The 16,749-nt window shown below is 43.0% G+C and overlaps 2 protein-coding genes and 1 non-coding gene across 6 annotated transcripts; all 3 read left to right on the top strand.

The window, feature by feature from the left end:
- The first annotated feature begins 405 nt into the window (after nt 1-405).
- LOC120022710 (ras-related protein Rab-39B-like) lies at nt 406-2,857 on the top strand. Its single transcript, XM_038966694.1, has 2 exons — nt 406-899; nt 1,988-2,857. Exons 1-2 carry the CDS (start codon nt 685-687, stop codon nt 2,421-2,423), a joined length of 651 nt encoding a protein of 216 aa, XP_038822622.1. The 5' UTR covers nt 406-684; the 3' UTR covers nt 2,424-2,857.
- A 4,211-nt stretch (nt 2,858-7,068) lies between these two features.
- LOC120022883 lies at nt 7,069-7,204 on the top strand. Its single transcript, XR_005472657.1, has one exon. It is a non-coding gene; the product is annotated as a U11 spliceosomal RNA (small nuclear RNA).
- Nucleotides 7,205-7,474: 270 nt separating this feature from the next.
- LOC120022452 (glucocorticoid modulatory element-binding protein 1-like) lies at nt 7,475-14,383 on the top strand. 4 transcript variants are annotated; one of them, XM_038966360.1, is made up of 11 exons: nt 7,475-7,523; nt 8,603-8,750; nt 8,954-9,000; nt 9,083-9,204; nt 9,671-9,774; nt 10,042-10,190; nt 10,506-10,643; nt 11,970-12,107; nt 12,509-12,631; nt 12,897-13,705; nt 13,764-14,383. In XM_038966360.1, exons 2-11 carry the CDS (start codon nt 8,620-8,622, stop codon nt 13,890-13,892), a joined length of 1,890 nt encoding a protein of 629 aa, XP_038822288.1. In that variant the 5' UTR covers nt 7,475-7,523; nt 8,603-8,619; the 3' UTR covers nt 13,893-14,383. The 4 variants fall into 4 exon arrangements, with proteins under 4 accessions (XP_038822288.1, XP_038822287.1, XP_038822285.1 ...); XM_038966359.1 differs by having other exon boundaries at nt 9,086-9,204; nt 12,494-12,631; nt 12,897-14,383; XM_038966357.1 differs by having other exon boundaries at nt 12,494-12,631; nt 12,897-14,383.
- Nucleotides 14,384-16,749: the final 2,366 nt, after the last annotated feature.

Genomic DNA, 16,749 nt, shown 5'->3' with positions numbered 1-16,749 from the left:
TGACGCCAAAAACCGGTCTCAACATTTCAGCACCAGGGACAGTTCCATGACTGCTGCGACTAAAGTTTAATTGAAAAGCCAGAATTGAATTGCCTTACGAACGGACATAACAAAACAAATACAAGAATATCATGCAATGCATATCACAATTCGTGTACAGCGCAGGAAATAGTTTCGCCTACAGCTCATGCTATGCCGTCATGGCCATGTCAAGTCAATAAGCAATTTATAGACGGACCAGGCATAGGCTCCATTGAATTTCACACCAATTTGAGAGTCGGATAACAGCTTGCCTTATCATCTGCTATCTAACTATATTTTCACACTGTATAGGCCTCACGTACGATTCATATTTTCATTATCGAAATTACGCTTCGTGGCCTTGGCCCATAGGCTAGAATACAATACAATAAAGCTATAGAGTTGTCATAACATAAATGTGACGTTATATTCTTTTTATGGTGATGTTCTGAAGCAATAGGCCCTATAATAAAGCCCGTGCATGGACCTGGGTAGGTAGCCTATCACATGACTGCAGCACTATCGCTCTTTGCTCGCTGGCGCTCCCATCTCTGTCTGACCAGAAGGCAATAGGCAGCAGCAGTCACTGGCTTTGTAAACACAACGTGCTGCGCAGCTTTGTTTCAAAACCACCACCATTGTGGGTCTCTCTCTAGCCATGTCATGGATATTTTGTGGCAATATCAGTTCAGGATAATTTTGCTCGGAGACTCGACCGTAGGGAAATCGTCTTTGCTGAAGCGGTTTACAGATGGAATTTACAGCGATGTAGCGGATCCAACGGTCGGTGTGGATTTTTATGCCCGTTCGTTAGACATTGAGCAAGGGATTAAAATCAAGCTTCAACTGTGGGACACGGCTGGGCAGGAACGATTCAGGTGAGATGTAGACAATAAATGTTATCCTAGGCCTATATCTGTTATCAATAATCTGTTGACAATATCATGTAATTCATTATTTCCATCAGTATAAATTAACCGAATTGTATCAAATAAGTAACACGCACAAGCCCTCACGATATCTATTGTGATCGGTTTACAATTTTTGGTGAATAACAGTGGAGAAAAATATTCGTTTTTATTGTCTCTCTATTCTCTCTAGAGAAACGAGTCAGTCATCGTCAGTCATGTTTTACCCTATGACTGTAATAACGGAGGCCCCTTACTCCAATCTCCATCATAAAAACAGTCACCAAAGTGTGGCGCATCATCAGTTACATTCATTCACGGATGATGGGCAACAACCTCGCCTTGATATTGTTTTGTGTAATACACAAATTAAATATCCCTTTATAATACAATGATAAGAAGGTTTTGTCTTTGGATGGAGTACACTCAAATCCAGTTATTCTGTAAGTGTCTGTTGCTGCTGAGATGGCCTGTAAATCCGCAGGCATGTCTCTCTCTCTCTACATACATGTTGTAATGTGCCTCGTTGAAGCCTAGTCTGCAATGCCCAGACATATACAGTAGCCATCCAGGAGCCAGTATATTGTAGTTGAAAAAAACATGTAAACAACATAATTCATTCCCCACTGATGCCTGAAGTCTTAGATACAATTCCTCTAAGATCATTATAACTGTGTTTGCAGACTCTGATCTCAGATCTCCCTTTCCTCTTGAAGCCAAACCTGCATGTCTCTGACAGAATATTATGGAAGAAAGACTGTTTTCCCCTAGGAGGTTCACAGTACACACCTAAAATAGATTCTCAGTGGCATGAATGAAATGTCTCTACAGGTCTGTACTGTTATCGTTCCTTTGTAAGCCACAAGTGATGTTTTTCCCTGGACCTGCAAGGAGTCACGGATCTTGTTATGCTGTTTCGCCAACTCCTATATGGCTGTTGTCATGCTATGAGTGTAGTTTGGTTCCGAGTTACACTGAGATTCAAGTCAGCATTGTTGAAATTCACGTTTCACTATGGGTCAGAGCTGAATTGTAACATCTCCTACTCCATCTTCCAGGTCCATCACTACTTCCTACTACCGTAACTCAGTGGGCGGGCTCCTCGTGTTCGACCTGACCAATCGCAAGACCTTCGACCACGTGAGGGAGTGGCACAAGGAAGTAAGCGAGCACATTCTGCCGCACCACATGGTCTACATTCTGATTGGCCACAAAAGCGACCTAAACAAGGACCGGAAGGTGACGCGGGACGAGGCTGAGCAGCTGGCGGCGGAGATGGGGATCCGCTATGTGGAGACGTCGGCTAAGTGCAACAGCAACGTGGACCGGGCCTTCCAGCTGCTCAGCAGGGACATCTATGAGCTGATGAAGATGGGGGAGATCACAACGAGGGACGGATGGGATGGGGTGAAGAGCGGCCTCACCACCGGGGTCCTGTACCCGGGCGAAGAGGACATTGAGGTGGAGCCAAGGGAGAAGAGCTGCAACTGCTGAAAGACTGAGCCTCGATCTCTGACCCCTGACCTCATCCATGGTCATGTTCATTAGGCACCAAATGGAAGAAAACGGACTGAAAAAGAGAGGGACTACTTGGAATTGTCCAATAAGAAACGCACATTTTTATTTTCCGTTGCGAAACGTTTTAGAAAACGTGTTCCGATATGTGCCCTAATAAACACGACTCGTGTCTCCACTGTTGTTCCCCCTCTCTTATCTCCACAAGTATCTCACATCGTCTCACAATTTAGTCAGTTTCCCATCGAAATTAAGCCACAGTCTAAAGTGAGGCCCTTGTCCTATGACATCATCATCATGCGTCCACGTGTCACCCAATGCTTAGTGTAGATAGGATGCCAGTCCCCTCTGTATCAGTTCCTACAGAGGTAAGGATGGGCCTGTTTTCTGATGGGAGTACACAATACACATCCTGTGTATACATCTTGATGTGACAAAAGCTTCTCTACAAACACAAAAGTCTGAGTCTTTAGGAGTCTGAGTCAAACACCAGTGTAAATCCTTGCAGTGGAAAAGCATCATACATGTACATGCTAAACGTACAAAAATTAGCATCACCTGGGTAGCTTTGGGCCCAGTTAGGTAAGGCAGACACAGAGGCTGCATTTTCACAGGCAGACAATTCTGATATTTTGCCCAATTATTGTTCATTTGACCAATGAGAAAAGGCCTTTTGCCAATAATTGGGCAAAAGATCCGAATTGGGCTGCAGCCAGAGACACCTGTATGAGAGAGATCAGGCCTTGAGTTATTCCAGTACATATCCTATTCATTCCTGGATGCCCTTTGCTGCCGCAGGAGTTACTGGAGTCTCAAGCAGGCAAGGTCTGGACTTGCGGACAATGCATTATTGCGGTCTGGCATCACTCCTATTACGTTGTTGTTGGTTGGCTCCTGTTTGGCTGTGCGTGTGTGTGTGCATATGTCGTTGCTCTGCCTGCAGTCCCCTGAGACTGTACATCATGTTCGGTATGGTTAGCTCTGGTGTTAAAAGGTCACTGATAATAGGCAGGGAGAATAAACTGTACTCTATATGTGTCACCACGACCCCCCGTTCCCTGCTAATCAATATGGTCCTGTAGACTACTAATCTATGTAAGTGCACATAAGCCAAATCATTTTCATGTTGCATCATGTTGTGGACTTCCTACTTCAGAGCAGACGAGTAATGTTTTCAACATTTTAAAAAACATATCTATCATTTGTTGTGCATTGCTGAAGCCACAAACCATTTGGTAGCCACTCTTTGTATTTGTATACTATATGGCATATTAAAAAACAAAACAAACCTTCCAAAGTGGGTCTTCAAGGGGGAAAACCACACCAAACAATTTTCCTTTAACTGGAGAGAGGTATTGGCTGACTTTAAGACTGCTCACATGGGGCTTTTGTAGCCATAATAGCAATTTATTGGCATTATTACATTATCTGGTTGAGAACATGACATTTCGGCCCTAATGGCTTCCATGCTCCATCAGAATGGTTCCGATATCAAGACAGCCAGAATGTTGCACTGCTCTGACTATAAGCCCTTTCTACTTGCAGAGAGGCATAGGAAGATAACTCTAGTTTTCTTTGGTTACTACCTCTATACAGCAAACCCCAGTGCAGATAACAGTTGAGCTGAGACTTGGCTGTAGATTCTGGTGTTACCATAGGAGTGTACAGCCATGGCTCAGGGCCTAGATAACAGCTCACTTCGCCTGGTCCCTCCTACCTCCCTCCTTCCTTCCTTCCTTCCCCTCAGCTCACCTTGTCCACCTCTCACCAGCACCACACCTCACCAGACACTTCACACACTGTAGATGACAGGAGAGACATTGTGCATTCAGCAACAGTGACTTTATAATATTGTGTTCTATGTTGGTTTTGTGTTTCAGTGGTCATTGGGCAAGGTCCAGGAGCATACGGGCTGTATCATGGTCATGCGACTTGACTTGTTGAAAGGAATGTCTAACTAACTAATCTTTTGGAAGCCTTTATATACATTCTGGCAAACAACTTACAAAGCCTCAGCAAACAATTTCTTGACAACAGTATGTGTTTGTCTACATACAGTCCGTATGGTTTTGCCTCTTGCTTTACAAAGTCTGATGCAAACATAGTTTAGTTGTTCCCACACTCATGGGTTTAACCGGGTTTATAGTTATGCCGTGGTCAGTTTTTCAGCTCTAGTGAACATTCACAGACTTTATTTAAACCTCTGTTATCACAGGTCATAACCCATGTCTCATTTCTTTAAAAGTTAAATCAGTTGGCTAACTAATATCTATGACAATCTGTATTGATCCATGTTCTTGTTATGGTAAGGAAGGACACATCTACAAAGAGAAGGCAATACCCGAGGCCTAGGGAGAAGAGACATGCCCTTTAAATGAACAAAAACAGTCTTGCCTGGGAATGTATGGAAATTGAGAATTATATTTTTCAGACATGGTTTCAGAGGTATGATAATCTAGGCTGCTGTCTGTTTGGTCATCGCAATTCAACTCCTTTTGAAAAGCAGCAAATATTTCCATTCTAATCCACAAAGGAAGTTAAAGTCAAATCATGTTCCTTATGGTATGTACCTCTTCCATTTTTCAGCTTTGTGTGTAATTTATAACAGGGTTTCTTTTGTACAGCTGTATTTTTAATGCTTACAATAATGATAATATGTGCTGTAATACAGCTGCTTGTCAGTGAATGCAGTCAGTGAATATTCCCGTTCACTGAATTTGATAAGGATTCTTATTGGTTGTATTGTTACATGAGATATGAAGAAAACAGGAAATAGCAAGCTGTGGTGATGATGCCGATGACGGTCTATGAAAAAGTTGTATCTGGAGAAAGTCCCATGTCACTGAGATGGAGCACCAGCTATATTCAACAGCCTAATCAGGCTCAAGGACTTGAAAGAAGAGATTGAGCTTGGTTCTTGGATCTTGACACGTTGCCAGTCGAACTAGAAACGTTTAGATTTTAGAGCAGAAAAATGCTAAATAATTGATATTTTAGAAAGTGTTTAGTTGATTATAAGTAATAAGTGGCAATTTTCATTGTGATGATAGTTATATCATAATACTGTAACTCGAATATCAATTGACAAAACAATCTATTTAAATCTGTAGTATCCAACAGGTCCTTGATAGTACAACAACATATGACAAATCACTAATGCATTTTTCTTGCAAATTCTGTTTTTTGGCAAGCTTGGAACTAGACATAGCATCACAGCAGTGCAGTTGATGCCTCTATTTTGCCTCTGACTAAGTCTGATCACAGTTCACAGCTTGACGGAATACATGTTATTTATTTCCTATTCTAAATGTTCTGGGCAAGGTACTCTACTGTTAAAGGGGTATTCAGTCAATAAACAACATTATGTCCATGGTGCCATATTATGATTGACCATCTCCATCCCAGGGTTGTGGCGTCCCCCTTTGGTAACAACCGAACTGCATACCTGACCTACTTAGCTGAATCACAGTGCAAATAAAATACTAAACTTCAACTAATAAACATAAAACTGTGTATGGTAATAATAGTGATGTTGTGTTTTAATTTTCATCAGCCTCTGTTGAAAATCACAACTGTTAATTGGTATAACTAATCAATAACAACAATAACGAATTAATACCACTTGTGGAAATGAAGCTGTTCACTGATATTGCTTTCACTTGCACCCTCCACTGCTGTCCAAGCTCACCTTTAGAAACCATGTATAGACTTATGGTAGAAACAACCGTGGTTCTCAATGAAACATCTGGAGTGAGGAAATGCAGACACACACAAGCTAAAGGTGCAAATTCATTAAAATGACAGTGCAAATCACTCTGTGCAATTTCTAATGTACATTTAGTTTAGCTGAGCTGTATCATATGGTTTTGTAAGCTGTCAAAATGTGTGATTATTTGATATGTGGTGAAAGATAAAATAAACGTTATGTTAAATTAAAGAAAGACTTGATGCATTTATATGATCATATCTTTTTAAAGTTAATTATTTTATGAAAGTGACAGTAAAGGTATTTTGTAAGCCTACTGAGCATGGATTTTGGCCTGGTACCGAGTCTAGATTGGTCTAGATCAGGGATGGGCAATCCGCGGACCAATAATAATACAATTAAATAAACTGATGAGATCCGTTTTTTTGTGGACCCCAATCAAAGTTGCCCATTCCGGAATGATTAACCCCTAGAGGTGTGTCCCAACAATCTCACATTTCTTCTGAAGTGTGCATTTGTTCCCTTCATGGATTTGAAAATAAATGAATGGTATATGGATGGAAACGCCATTACACCGATCCAATATTTGTACATTTGCGGGGGAGTCGTGAACAAGTACACACTTCAGGAGGAATGGGACGTAAGAGGGTCGGTGGTAGTGTCGATTTGATATAAAATTGCAAGGTCAGCCTATTTATCCCATGATGCTTTGCGGCAGGAAAAATTACAGATAAATTCAATTAATTCTGTTTGATTCAATGCTCTCTTGTTTTGGCATCTAATATATGATTTAAATGCTTAACCCAACTGAAAATCACAAACAGAACATGTTTCGTAAAATAAAGGTAATTATATTCTCTACCCTGACTGAAGTCCCTGTGTTCCGAGACCAGATTGTAGAACTGTGAGTTATAACGTAAAAAGGGCTTCTGCTATGTATAGCACAGGGAAGGTAGTGATACTCCACCTTTCCTGCGGAATCTATATCAAGAGATTTCGGAAGCATAATTTTTACCTTCTGGGGTTGCGAATGATCGTGAATCTTTGCGGCCCAATATGTTGTACAATAAAGTAGAGATCAATTGTTGTGCGGCGCCTGTACGAACAGACAGGCCTGTGTCACTGGTCCACAAAATTAAATATTCAATTGCTAAAGCAGGTCGTAACCCGAACGTCAGTGAAATAAGTGATGATTGCTGTCAATTTTTTTTTTTACAGCGACTGATTGTCAACAGGCTTGTATTTTATGTTTGACCTATTTTGGGGGAAGCAGCATGCATGACTGGCGAGCCGCGCTATATCTCAGGAAGTGTAACTACACGAAGTGCGCATGCCCAGCAGCTTGTAGGGATGTATTCGACTTCGTAAAAACGGTAAGGAAATTCAGAACGATGGCTTTGTAATTTTAGGTTTATTCGGGTTATAAAGGCGAACTTATTTATATGCTAGGTAATGTCTATCTCCACGTAGAGTTTGGTATTTGTAAAGGGGCAACACCCCGGGCTCGCTCCGAATGGCGGGGCAACGCCGTCGCCGCGTTGTTGTTTTCGTGTACGTGCTGCCGCACAGGGACGTAATTTTCAGAGCGGAGAAAAGGAAAAAGTTGAACGAACGGGCGCACGCTTGTTCAGAAAAAAGCGTCACGTAACCGCCGTCACTATGTAAATATCCAAGGTGGCTAGTAACAACCCAGCCTTAGGTTGCTTAAGCTCCAAACCTCTGCCCAGAGTCTATTATTTTAGTTAGCCTAGCCATCTTGCTAGTTACAAGCCGCCACCTTGCTAGCAAGATAGTACATTGTCATTGCATGGGTGTAAGCCGTTCATATATACCTCACTGGTGTAGGCTATTCGGGCAAATGGTGCATTAGCAGCTAGCTATCAATGTTAGACCTGATCTTATGACTAACTAATGCACTGCCCTGCCCATACCCATAGAAACGTTGTCAGTAGAAAAATAGTGAAAACTTGCTGTGCATAAAATTGAACTAGTAGCTAGCTAACGCAACGTTTCTGTGGGTATGGGCAGTGCAGTACACTAGTTTCAGTTTGGAGATCCGGTGTAACAATAGCTAGCTACTAGTTAAAAGTTATGCACAGCAAGTTTTGTAGAGATCAAGTAAAAAAGGAAACTAGCTAGTAACCATGTTGTGCCCCCTTTTCTAAATATGACAGAATAACTGAGTAACACTTTGGAGATTAAAATGCTGAAAAACCACACTGTCATTGGCTGAAACTTTGAGGCAATTGAATCTGTTTACGAGCATGGTCTGCCCTAAGAACATCTTATCCAGATTTTGCCTTGTCCAGTCTGTCCTCCTGTAGTCTTTGTCTCATTCACTCTCTCACACACACACACACACACACACACACACACACACACACACATTATTCTAATCTACTTTATTTGTAACCATTGTGCTCTTCTTCCCTATACTCACCTGGGCCTTCAGTAGGCTACACTGGGAGGATGGCACAAACCGAGGTGACAACGGTCTCCATGGGGGACCTGGTGGTGATGAAGGCTACTGATGAAGAGAATGGTGATGATGAGGACAGCAACACACAGGTCATCCTCCAGCTACAGCCAATCACAGCAGGGTAGGTACAGACTGATGTTTACTTGGGCCTGATAGGGGAAAAGGGGACAAGACTAGTGTAACAGAGTTGGTTCGGTGAACCATGCTCACATGATGGCTCCCCAAGCTAATTGCCCAGGCTTTAGGTTAGTGAGCTAACATAGTCAGACCCTGCTTTGTTTTTTGCCAACATTTTCATTTGTTGTGTTTCACTTTCCCTTGCAGTATGGATGAGTCAGGAGAGACAGACACAGCTGTGGAGGCATACCCAGGTAAGGAACATATACACATATATAAATAAACACACACATAAATAAACACAAACAAAGTATATCATAAAAAATGTTCCTTCAGAAGAAGCCACAGTTGATGGGGAGGAGGTAGAGCTGGGTTATCCCATCACATGTGGAGAGTGTAAAGCTGTGCTGCTGGTCAAGAAGTTTGTCTGTCCTGGAATAAACGTCAAATGTGTCAAGGTTAGTATTGTCATGGTCATTGTATTTTCTACAGAAATCATCAAGTTTTTCAAATGTTAGTATGCAGAGAAGGAACAGCTCAGCCTGCCAGCTATTGATATACTTATAATCCTGTTTGTACAATGTCAGCAGAAGAGATTGTCACATACCATTTAATATATGCCATTTAGCAGACGTTTTCATCCAAAGCCACTTAGTCATGTGGGCTTACATTTTACTTATGAGTGGCCCCAGGAATCGAACCCACAACCCTGGCATTGCTAACACCATGCTCTAACAACTGAGCCATACAGGACCAGTTGTTTGCTTTAACAATGCCTTAGACATCGGTTGAATGTTTCTCATTGGCCAGTTGGTTCTTTGCTGTCTCCTTTCTAATAAGGTGGTATAGGTATATGTTTGTAATCCCAGTGAACAGGTATGGTTCCTTTCTAAACTCTCTCTCAATAACGTCTGCCCCATACAGTATGAAGACCAACTGATCAGTCCCAAGCAGTTTGTCCACATGTCTGGGAAGGCTACACTGAAGGACTGGAAAAGAGCTATCCGGATGGGAGGGGTCATGCTCAGGTGAGGAGTAGAGTCGACCAGTCCCAAATCAACCGCTAGACTCTAGCCCCTAAGCACCTGTGTAGAGATCTGAGATCATTTGATAGACAGACATAATCTAGAGGTAGTTTGAATTTAGAGAGGTGGGCCAGAAACTGGAGGGTTGCCAGTTAGGATCCCAGGTCTGAGGGGAAAATCAACTTGAGGTGATTGATGTAGATGGTGTTTCCCTTCTCTTCCCTCTGTCTTTCCTCACTCTTGTCCTTTATCTAATAATCTCTCCTTCAGGAAGATGATGGACTCGGGGCAGCTAGACTTCTATGAACACAGCACTCTGTGCACCAACACGTGTCGTAGTACCAAGTTTGACCTACTGATCAACAACACACGCTTCCCCCCTGATGGCAGCGGACTCACCACACCCATCTCCTCACAAGGTGAGACCAGACCCACCCCTCACTGAGGGCTGTAAAGATCTCAGGTTGTCTGTGGCAAAACAATTTAAAAGTTTGTCAGGCAGTTATTTTCTGTAAGGAACCTTTTAATCCTATTTTCTCCCATTTTAACTTATTTTTAATTGGTGATATCGTACACATGTACATTAACTTGACATTTTCATTGGGATATATACACAAGTTTGGAATACAGTATCAGTCAATAAACATCCAGGCCCAGAACCATCCGTGTTATTTTGTGCATTGAATATTGTAAGTAGTGTAGCTGACCATGTCTCTCCCCTGTTGGACATGTAGCCCAGGTGGTGATAGGTAATGGTGGCCAGGTTGCCATGACAACAGAGGAGCGGTCAGAGATTCTGACCGGAACAGTGGAGTGGAGTTCAGGGGCTGTAGCCATGGAGACAGAGAAGAAGGAAACCAGTGAGATATCAGGTGTGTTCTTCACCCAGACAGCTCCCACTAGTGACTATTTCCTGTAGTTGCACTCACAACTCTGATGTCAAATATATTGAACAAAAATATAAATGCGACATGCAACAATTTCATTGATTTTACTGAGTTACAGTTCATATGAGGACATCAGTCAGTTTAAATAAATAAATTCGGCCCTAATCTGGCTCCCGAGTTGCGCAGCGGTGTAAGACACTGCATCTCAGTGCTACAGGCGTCACTACCGGCCGTGATCGGGAGTCCCATAGGCCGGCGCACAATCGCACCCAGTGTCGTCCGGGTTAGGGGAGAGTTTGGACGGGGTAGGCCGTCATTGTAAAATAATAATTTGTTCTTAACTGACTTGCCTAGTTAAATAAAGGTTAAATATATAAAAAAATATATGGATTTCACATGACTGAGAACACAGTTATGCATCTGTTGGTCACATATACCTTTTTAAAAATGGGCCTCAAAATGGTCCTCAGGATCTCATCACAGTATTTTTGTGTATTCAAATTGCCATTGATAAAATACAATTGTGTTTGTTGTTCGTAACTTATGCCTGCCCATACCATAACTCCACCGCCACCATGGGGCACTCTGTTCACGACGTTGACAATAGCAAACTCCTCGCACACACCAGGGGTCTGCGCTTTGAAGCCGGTTGGCCGTACTGCCAAATTCTCTAAAACGATGTTGGTGGCTTATGGTAGAGAAATAAACATAAAATTATTTGGCAACAGCTCTGGTGGACATTCCTGCAGTCAGCATTTATTGTCCCCAGCACAAAGGGCACCTGTGTAATGATTATGCTGTTTAATCAGCTTCTTGATATGCCACACCTGTTAGGTGGATGGATTATCTTGGCAAAGGAGAAATGCTCATTAACAGGTATGTAAACAAATTTGTGCTCAACTTGAGAGAAATTTTTGCATATGGAACATTTCTGGGATCTTTTATTTCAGCTCATGAAACATGGGACCAACACTTTACATGTTGCATTTATATTTTTGTTCATTGTAGTTTTCTGGTCATTAGTCTTGTATCAATCTAAGGTTCATACCTGGGTCAAATACATTATGTCAGATACTTGCTATTGGGTGCCATTGGTTTAGCTCGACCGGTAAAATGGAACCAATAGAATAATCCCCAAAGTGCAAACTCCGCCCATCCTATATGCCGGTCAAGCTAAACCAACCACATCTCAAGTATTTGAAAGTATGTGACACATGTAATTGACTTAAGGTCTTTCTCATCTCTCTCTACCTCGTTACTCAAATGGCATAGAAACTACTTTGAACTCTGCTGTGTCCTTTGTTCCCCCAGAGGAGACGTTGAACTTCTGGAAAGGCATAGCTGACGTGGGCCTGATGGGGGAGGTGGTAGACAACATCAGGACAGAGCTGTTGGAGATGCTGAGAGGAGTGCAGCTACGCAGCGAGCAGGCTGCCCTGCAGGACGCGGGTGGGTACTGGCACCTAAGACACAGGGAATAGGGTACAGGGTACAGGTACTTTCTAAGGGTATATGGTGTCACACAGGTGCAATGTTGGTTTCTGTAGATGAAGTCTGGGGATTAAATAATGTAAAGTCTACATTATGGGTCTTTTGTGGGGCATCCCCACAAATAGGGGACACATTTTATGTCTTGTTGAATTGTCTTACTTTAGTAAGTGAATAAAGTTTACACTTCTTTGCTTTGATTAATTGATTGAGTGATGGATGTGTTGTTACAGATGATATGAGGGAGTGAGGGGGGGGTGGATGGATGTGTTGTAAGTGACCCTGTGATGGGTTGATGGATGTGTTGTTACTGACCGTGTGATTGGTTGCCCACTGATGGATCTCAGATTCCTGTCTGGTAGAGGTGGCAGTGTTGAGTAACCTGGCCCAGGTGTTTGGCCTGCTGGACTCGGTCAAACACATCCTGAACGTAAGGAGAGAACAGACTGACCCTGGAGAGGAGCAGGTCATTAGCACACTGACCAGTGAGTAATGTTTAATTCAGTAACTTCAGGCAGAGGAAGGGAGATTGAGATATGTATATAAATATTCCTATGATGTTTTGTTCCGGATCATTTCCATTTTAGTCATATTATTTAATGTCAATGGAATGGAAACAAAAAAGCCAAGTCTACATTCAATAGCAAAGATGGACCTGTTTTGGATCTTGCCTCAAACTTGCTAATTGATACGGTTGATTACTTTAGGGCACCACCTGAGTAATTTCTGACCTCTGACTGATCTCCACAGACCTGGAGCTGCAGCTGGAGGAACAGAGACGACAGCAGCACTTCAGAGCTCAGCTCTGCCACCCCCAGCCCCACAACAACATCAGTCACACCCCAGGAGGCAAACCCACCAAGCCCAAGGCCAAACGACCTCGCTTGCAGCGGCCAGCCTCCACCACCCTCCTCTCCTCTTCCCTCTACCAGCCCCAGACAGCCACCCTGCAGCCCCAGCAGTTCACTGTACTTTCCCCCATTTCATTCTCTTCCATGGGCCAGCCCTTCTCCCTGTCCGGCTTGTCTGGCCTGTCAGGCCTCCCCATGGCCACGCTGGGTCAACAGAACAACACGGTGACCCTCCACACCCTACCCGCTGGCGCCCAGACCTTCACCCAATACATCACCACCATGGTTGGGGCCGACGGCAAGACAGAGACCCTGACCCTCCAACCGTCCCAAGGGCTGACGCTGGTGGGCACCACCCTCCAGGACCCAAGTCAGCTGGGAGGAACCATGATGAGTCCCTTGGAGCTGGTCCAACTCACCCAGGGAGAGGTGACCGTCAGTGGGGAGATGATGGTTGAGCAGCCCATGGGCCAAGTTGTGGAGAGTGGGACAATGGTACTCCACCAGGAGGGGATGGTACAGGAGGGATTGGTGGAGGGAGTAGAGGACAAGAGCCAGGCACAAACGACCGTGACCGAGATCGACCCTGCACCGGGTGACCAGACCATGGGGGCGGTGATGGAGCTACAGCTGGCCCAAGAAGGAAAGGCTGAGGTTGGGGAGGAGGGTTTCGCCATGGTCGTCCATGGTGGGATGGATGTGACCATGGTCTCGGAGGAGGGGAGGGGAGGGAATGGTGGTTCAGGGGGAGTCAGAGAATGCCCAGGGGGATGTTCTCGAAGCTGGGCAGCAGAGCCAGGTAGAGGGGGTAGAGCTGGATGCTAACAGGCAGATCTCATGCCTAAGGATAATGGTGATCGAGGAGGAGACTCAGGAAGAGGACAAGGCTAAATGACCCAGCTCTGCTCTGCAGACAGAGACAATACCCTCTCCTCTCCATGTTGCCATGTGAGACAGTAGGGATGGACTAGCCTGGTTCCAGATATGTTTGTGCTGTCTTGCCAACTCTCTGTGACTGATCATAAGAGCTGGCAAAACAGCACATACAGAGGGTGGACTCATAGATAGAACATAAAAGAGCATGCAGGCATACTTGTGGTGTGAGTAAGTGTTTGGAGTATGCTATTTACACAGAGAGCTGCCAAAGACCTAGCCTTCTTAAGCTGTGGTCCTTAGCAGCTAGGCCAGGGTATCCATTATTTTCATTGTTGTTTCGGTCATTTGTATCAAAATGACAACACAGCCAGGCACGGTATCTGATGTTGTTTGTTTTGTAACATGTGTGTTACCCTTTTGGTGTGTGTGTGTGTGTGGCTAGAGGTCTACTGTGGGATGACAGCAACAGTTCTAAAACAATAAAGTCTGCTCTATATTTTTTTCATTAAATAGAAAGGATACCACTCTTCCGCTGTGCAGCTTTTGGGATGAAGTCTTTTCTGCAGTTTTTGTAAAACAAAACAAAGATAATATGTTGAGCTCACTGTTGTCAGTTCTGTGAATCGACACTTATTGTACTCTTCACTGGAAGCATTTTCTTTTCAAGATTTGCATAATTTTTCACGTGATTGTCTGTATGGTGAGAAATGCAGTAGATGTACAGTATCAGTCAAAAGTTTGGACACACCTACTCATTCAAAGGTTTTTCTTTATTTTTACTATTTTCTACATTGTAGAATAATAGTGAAGACATCAAAACTATGAAATAACACATATGGAATCATGTAGTAACCAAAAAAGTGTTAAACAAATCAAAATATATTTGAGATTCTTCCAAGTAGCCACCCTTTGCCTTGATGACAGCTTTGCACACTCTTGACATTCTCTCAACCAGCTTCACCTCGAATGCTTTTCCAAAGGAGTTTCCACATATGCTGAGCACTTGTTAACTGCTTTTCCTTCACTCTGCGGTCCAACTCATCCCAAACCATCTCAATTGGGTTGAGGTCGGGTGATTGTGGAGGCCAGGTCATCTGATGCAGCACTCCATCACTCTCTTTCTTGATCAAATAGTCATTACATGGCCTGGAGGTGTGTTGGGTCATTGTCCTGTTAAAAAGCAAATGATAGTCCCACTAAGCTTAAACCAGATGGGATGGCGTACCGCTGCAGAATGCTGTGGTAACCATGCTGGTTAAGTGTGCTTGTATTCTAAATAAATCAGTGATGGTGTCACCAGCAAAGCACCATCACACCTCCTCCATGCTTCATAGTGGGAACCACACATGCAGAGATCATCTGTTGACCTACTGTGCGTCTCACAAAGACACGTCGATTGGAACCAAAAATCTAAAGTCTGGACTCATCAGACCAAAGGACAGATTTCCACTGGTGTAATGTCAATTGTTTGTGTTTCTTGGCCCACGCAAGTCTCTTATTATTGGTGTCCTTTAGTAGTGGTTTCTTTGCAGCAAATCGACCATGAAGGCCTGATTCACACAGTCTCCTCTGAACAGTTGTTCTTGAGATGTGTCTGTTACTTGAACCTATCCTCTGCTGCAGAGGTAACTCTGGGTCTTCCTTTCCTGTGGCGGTCCTCATGAGAGCCAGTTTCATCATAGCTCTTGAGAGTTTTTGCAACTGCACGTGAAGAAACTTTCAAAGTTCTTTAAAATTTCCAGATTGACTGACCTTCATGTCTTAAAGTAATGATGGACTGTCGTTTCTCTTTACTTATTTGAACTGTTCTTGCCATAACATGGACTTGGTATTTTACCAAATAGCGCTATCTTCTGTATACCACCCCTACTTTGTCACAACACGACTGATTGGCTCAGACACATTAAGAAGGAAAGATATTCTACAATTAACTTTTAACAAGGCACACCTGTTAATTGAAATGCATTCCAGGTGACTACCTCATGAAGCTGGTTGAGAGAATACCAAGAGTGTGCAAAGCTGTCATCAAGGCAAAGGATGGCTACTTTGAAGAATTGTTAAACACTTTTTTGGTTAATACATGATTCCATATGTGTTATTTCAAAGTTATGATGTCTTCACTATTATTCTCTAATGTAGAAAATAGTAAAAAATAAAGAAAAACCCTTGAATGAGTAGGTGTGTCCAAACCTTTGACTGGTACTGTATATGCAAGTTCCATAGAGAACAACACATTTCTCTCCATTGCAATTTCTTTCTCTGTTTATGATGTTTAGTGTGTGGTTATTTTGCCTCACAAGTTTAATAGACAGAAATGGACCTAAAGTTAAAGTATGACTAAGATGGTTATTTATGTAAGTCAAAGTAGAATAACAGGGTCTCTAATGTCAAGCTGAACAAAATGCTGTTAACACTTTAGGAAGGTGGTATACATACGGCATTCATAACACCTTTACCCAAACCGCTGCCCAGCCTAGAACAAATAACAAAAGTTATTACTTTGTTTTCTTTACTCATAATAACATGCAGAGTTCCATTATCCTGATCGCTTTCAGACACAGAAGTGCGGTGTTGAGACAGAAATTAATAAATCCATTCAATTATTTTGGTCAATGAATGTGAACAAACTTGCAGGGTATTTAAAGTTAACTAATATATCTGTAATGACCTGTTCTATAGTTAACTTTTCAAGCCTTGAGTAAACAGGTTATTTCCATAATGACTTTGTAATGTGTTTTAATATTAAAATTAATATTGGTGGTTGGTAGTGGTGTGGGTGTGGTGTGGTGGTTGGTAGTGGTGTGGTGGTTGGTGTGGGTGTGGTGGTTGGTGGTGGTTGGTAGTGGTGTGGTGGTGGTTGGTAGTGGTGTGGTGGT

This window comes from Salvelinus namaycush, chromosome 27 (assembly GCF_016432855.1).
Source record: "Salvelinus namaycush isolate Seneca chromosome 27, SaNama_1.0, whole genome shotgun sequence".
Lineage (NCBI taxonomy): Eukaryota > Metazoa > Chordata > Actinopteri > Salmoniformes > Salmonidae > Salvelinus > Salvelinus namaycush.
This window is presented reverse-complemented; position numbering and strand designations above follow the sequence as displayed.

Coding starts and splice junctions, on each gene's coding strand:
- LOC120022710 (XM_038966694.1), top strand. CDS start 685: ATGGATATTTTGTGGCAATATCAGTTCAGGATAATTTTGCTCGGAGAC. Junction 900..1,987: donor GCTGGGCAGGAACGATTCAG/GTGAGATGTAGA, acceptor TCCATCTTCCAG/GTCCATCACTACTTCCTACT.
- LOC120022452 (XM_038966357.1), top strand. CDS start 8,620: ATGGCACAAACCGAGGTGACAACGGTCTCCATGGGGGACCTGGTGGTG. Junction 8,751..8,953: donor CTACAGCCAATCACAGCAGG/GTAGGTACAGAC, acceptor TTTCCCTTGCAG/TATGGATGAGTCAGGAGAGA. Junction 9,775..10,041: donor ATGGGAGGGGTCATGCTCAG/GTGAGGAGTAGA, acceptor TCTCTCCTTCAG/GAAGATGATGGACTCGGGGC.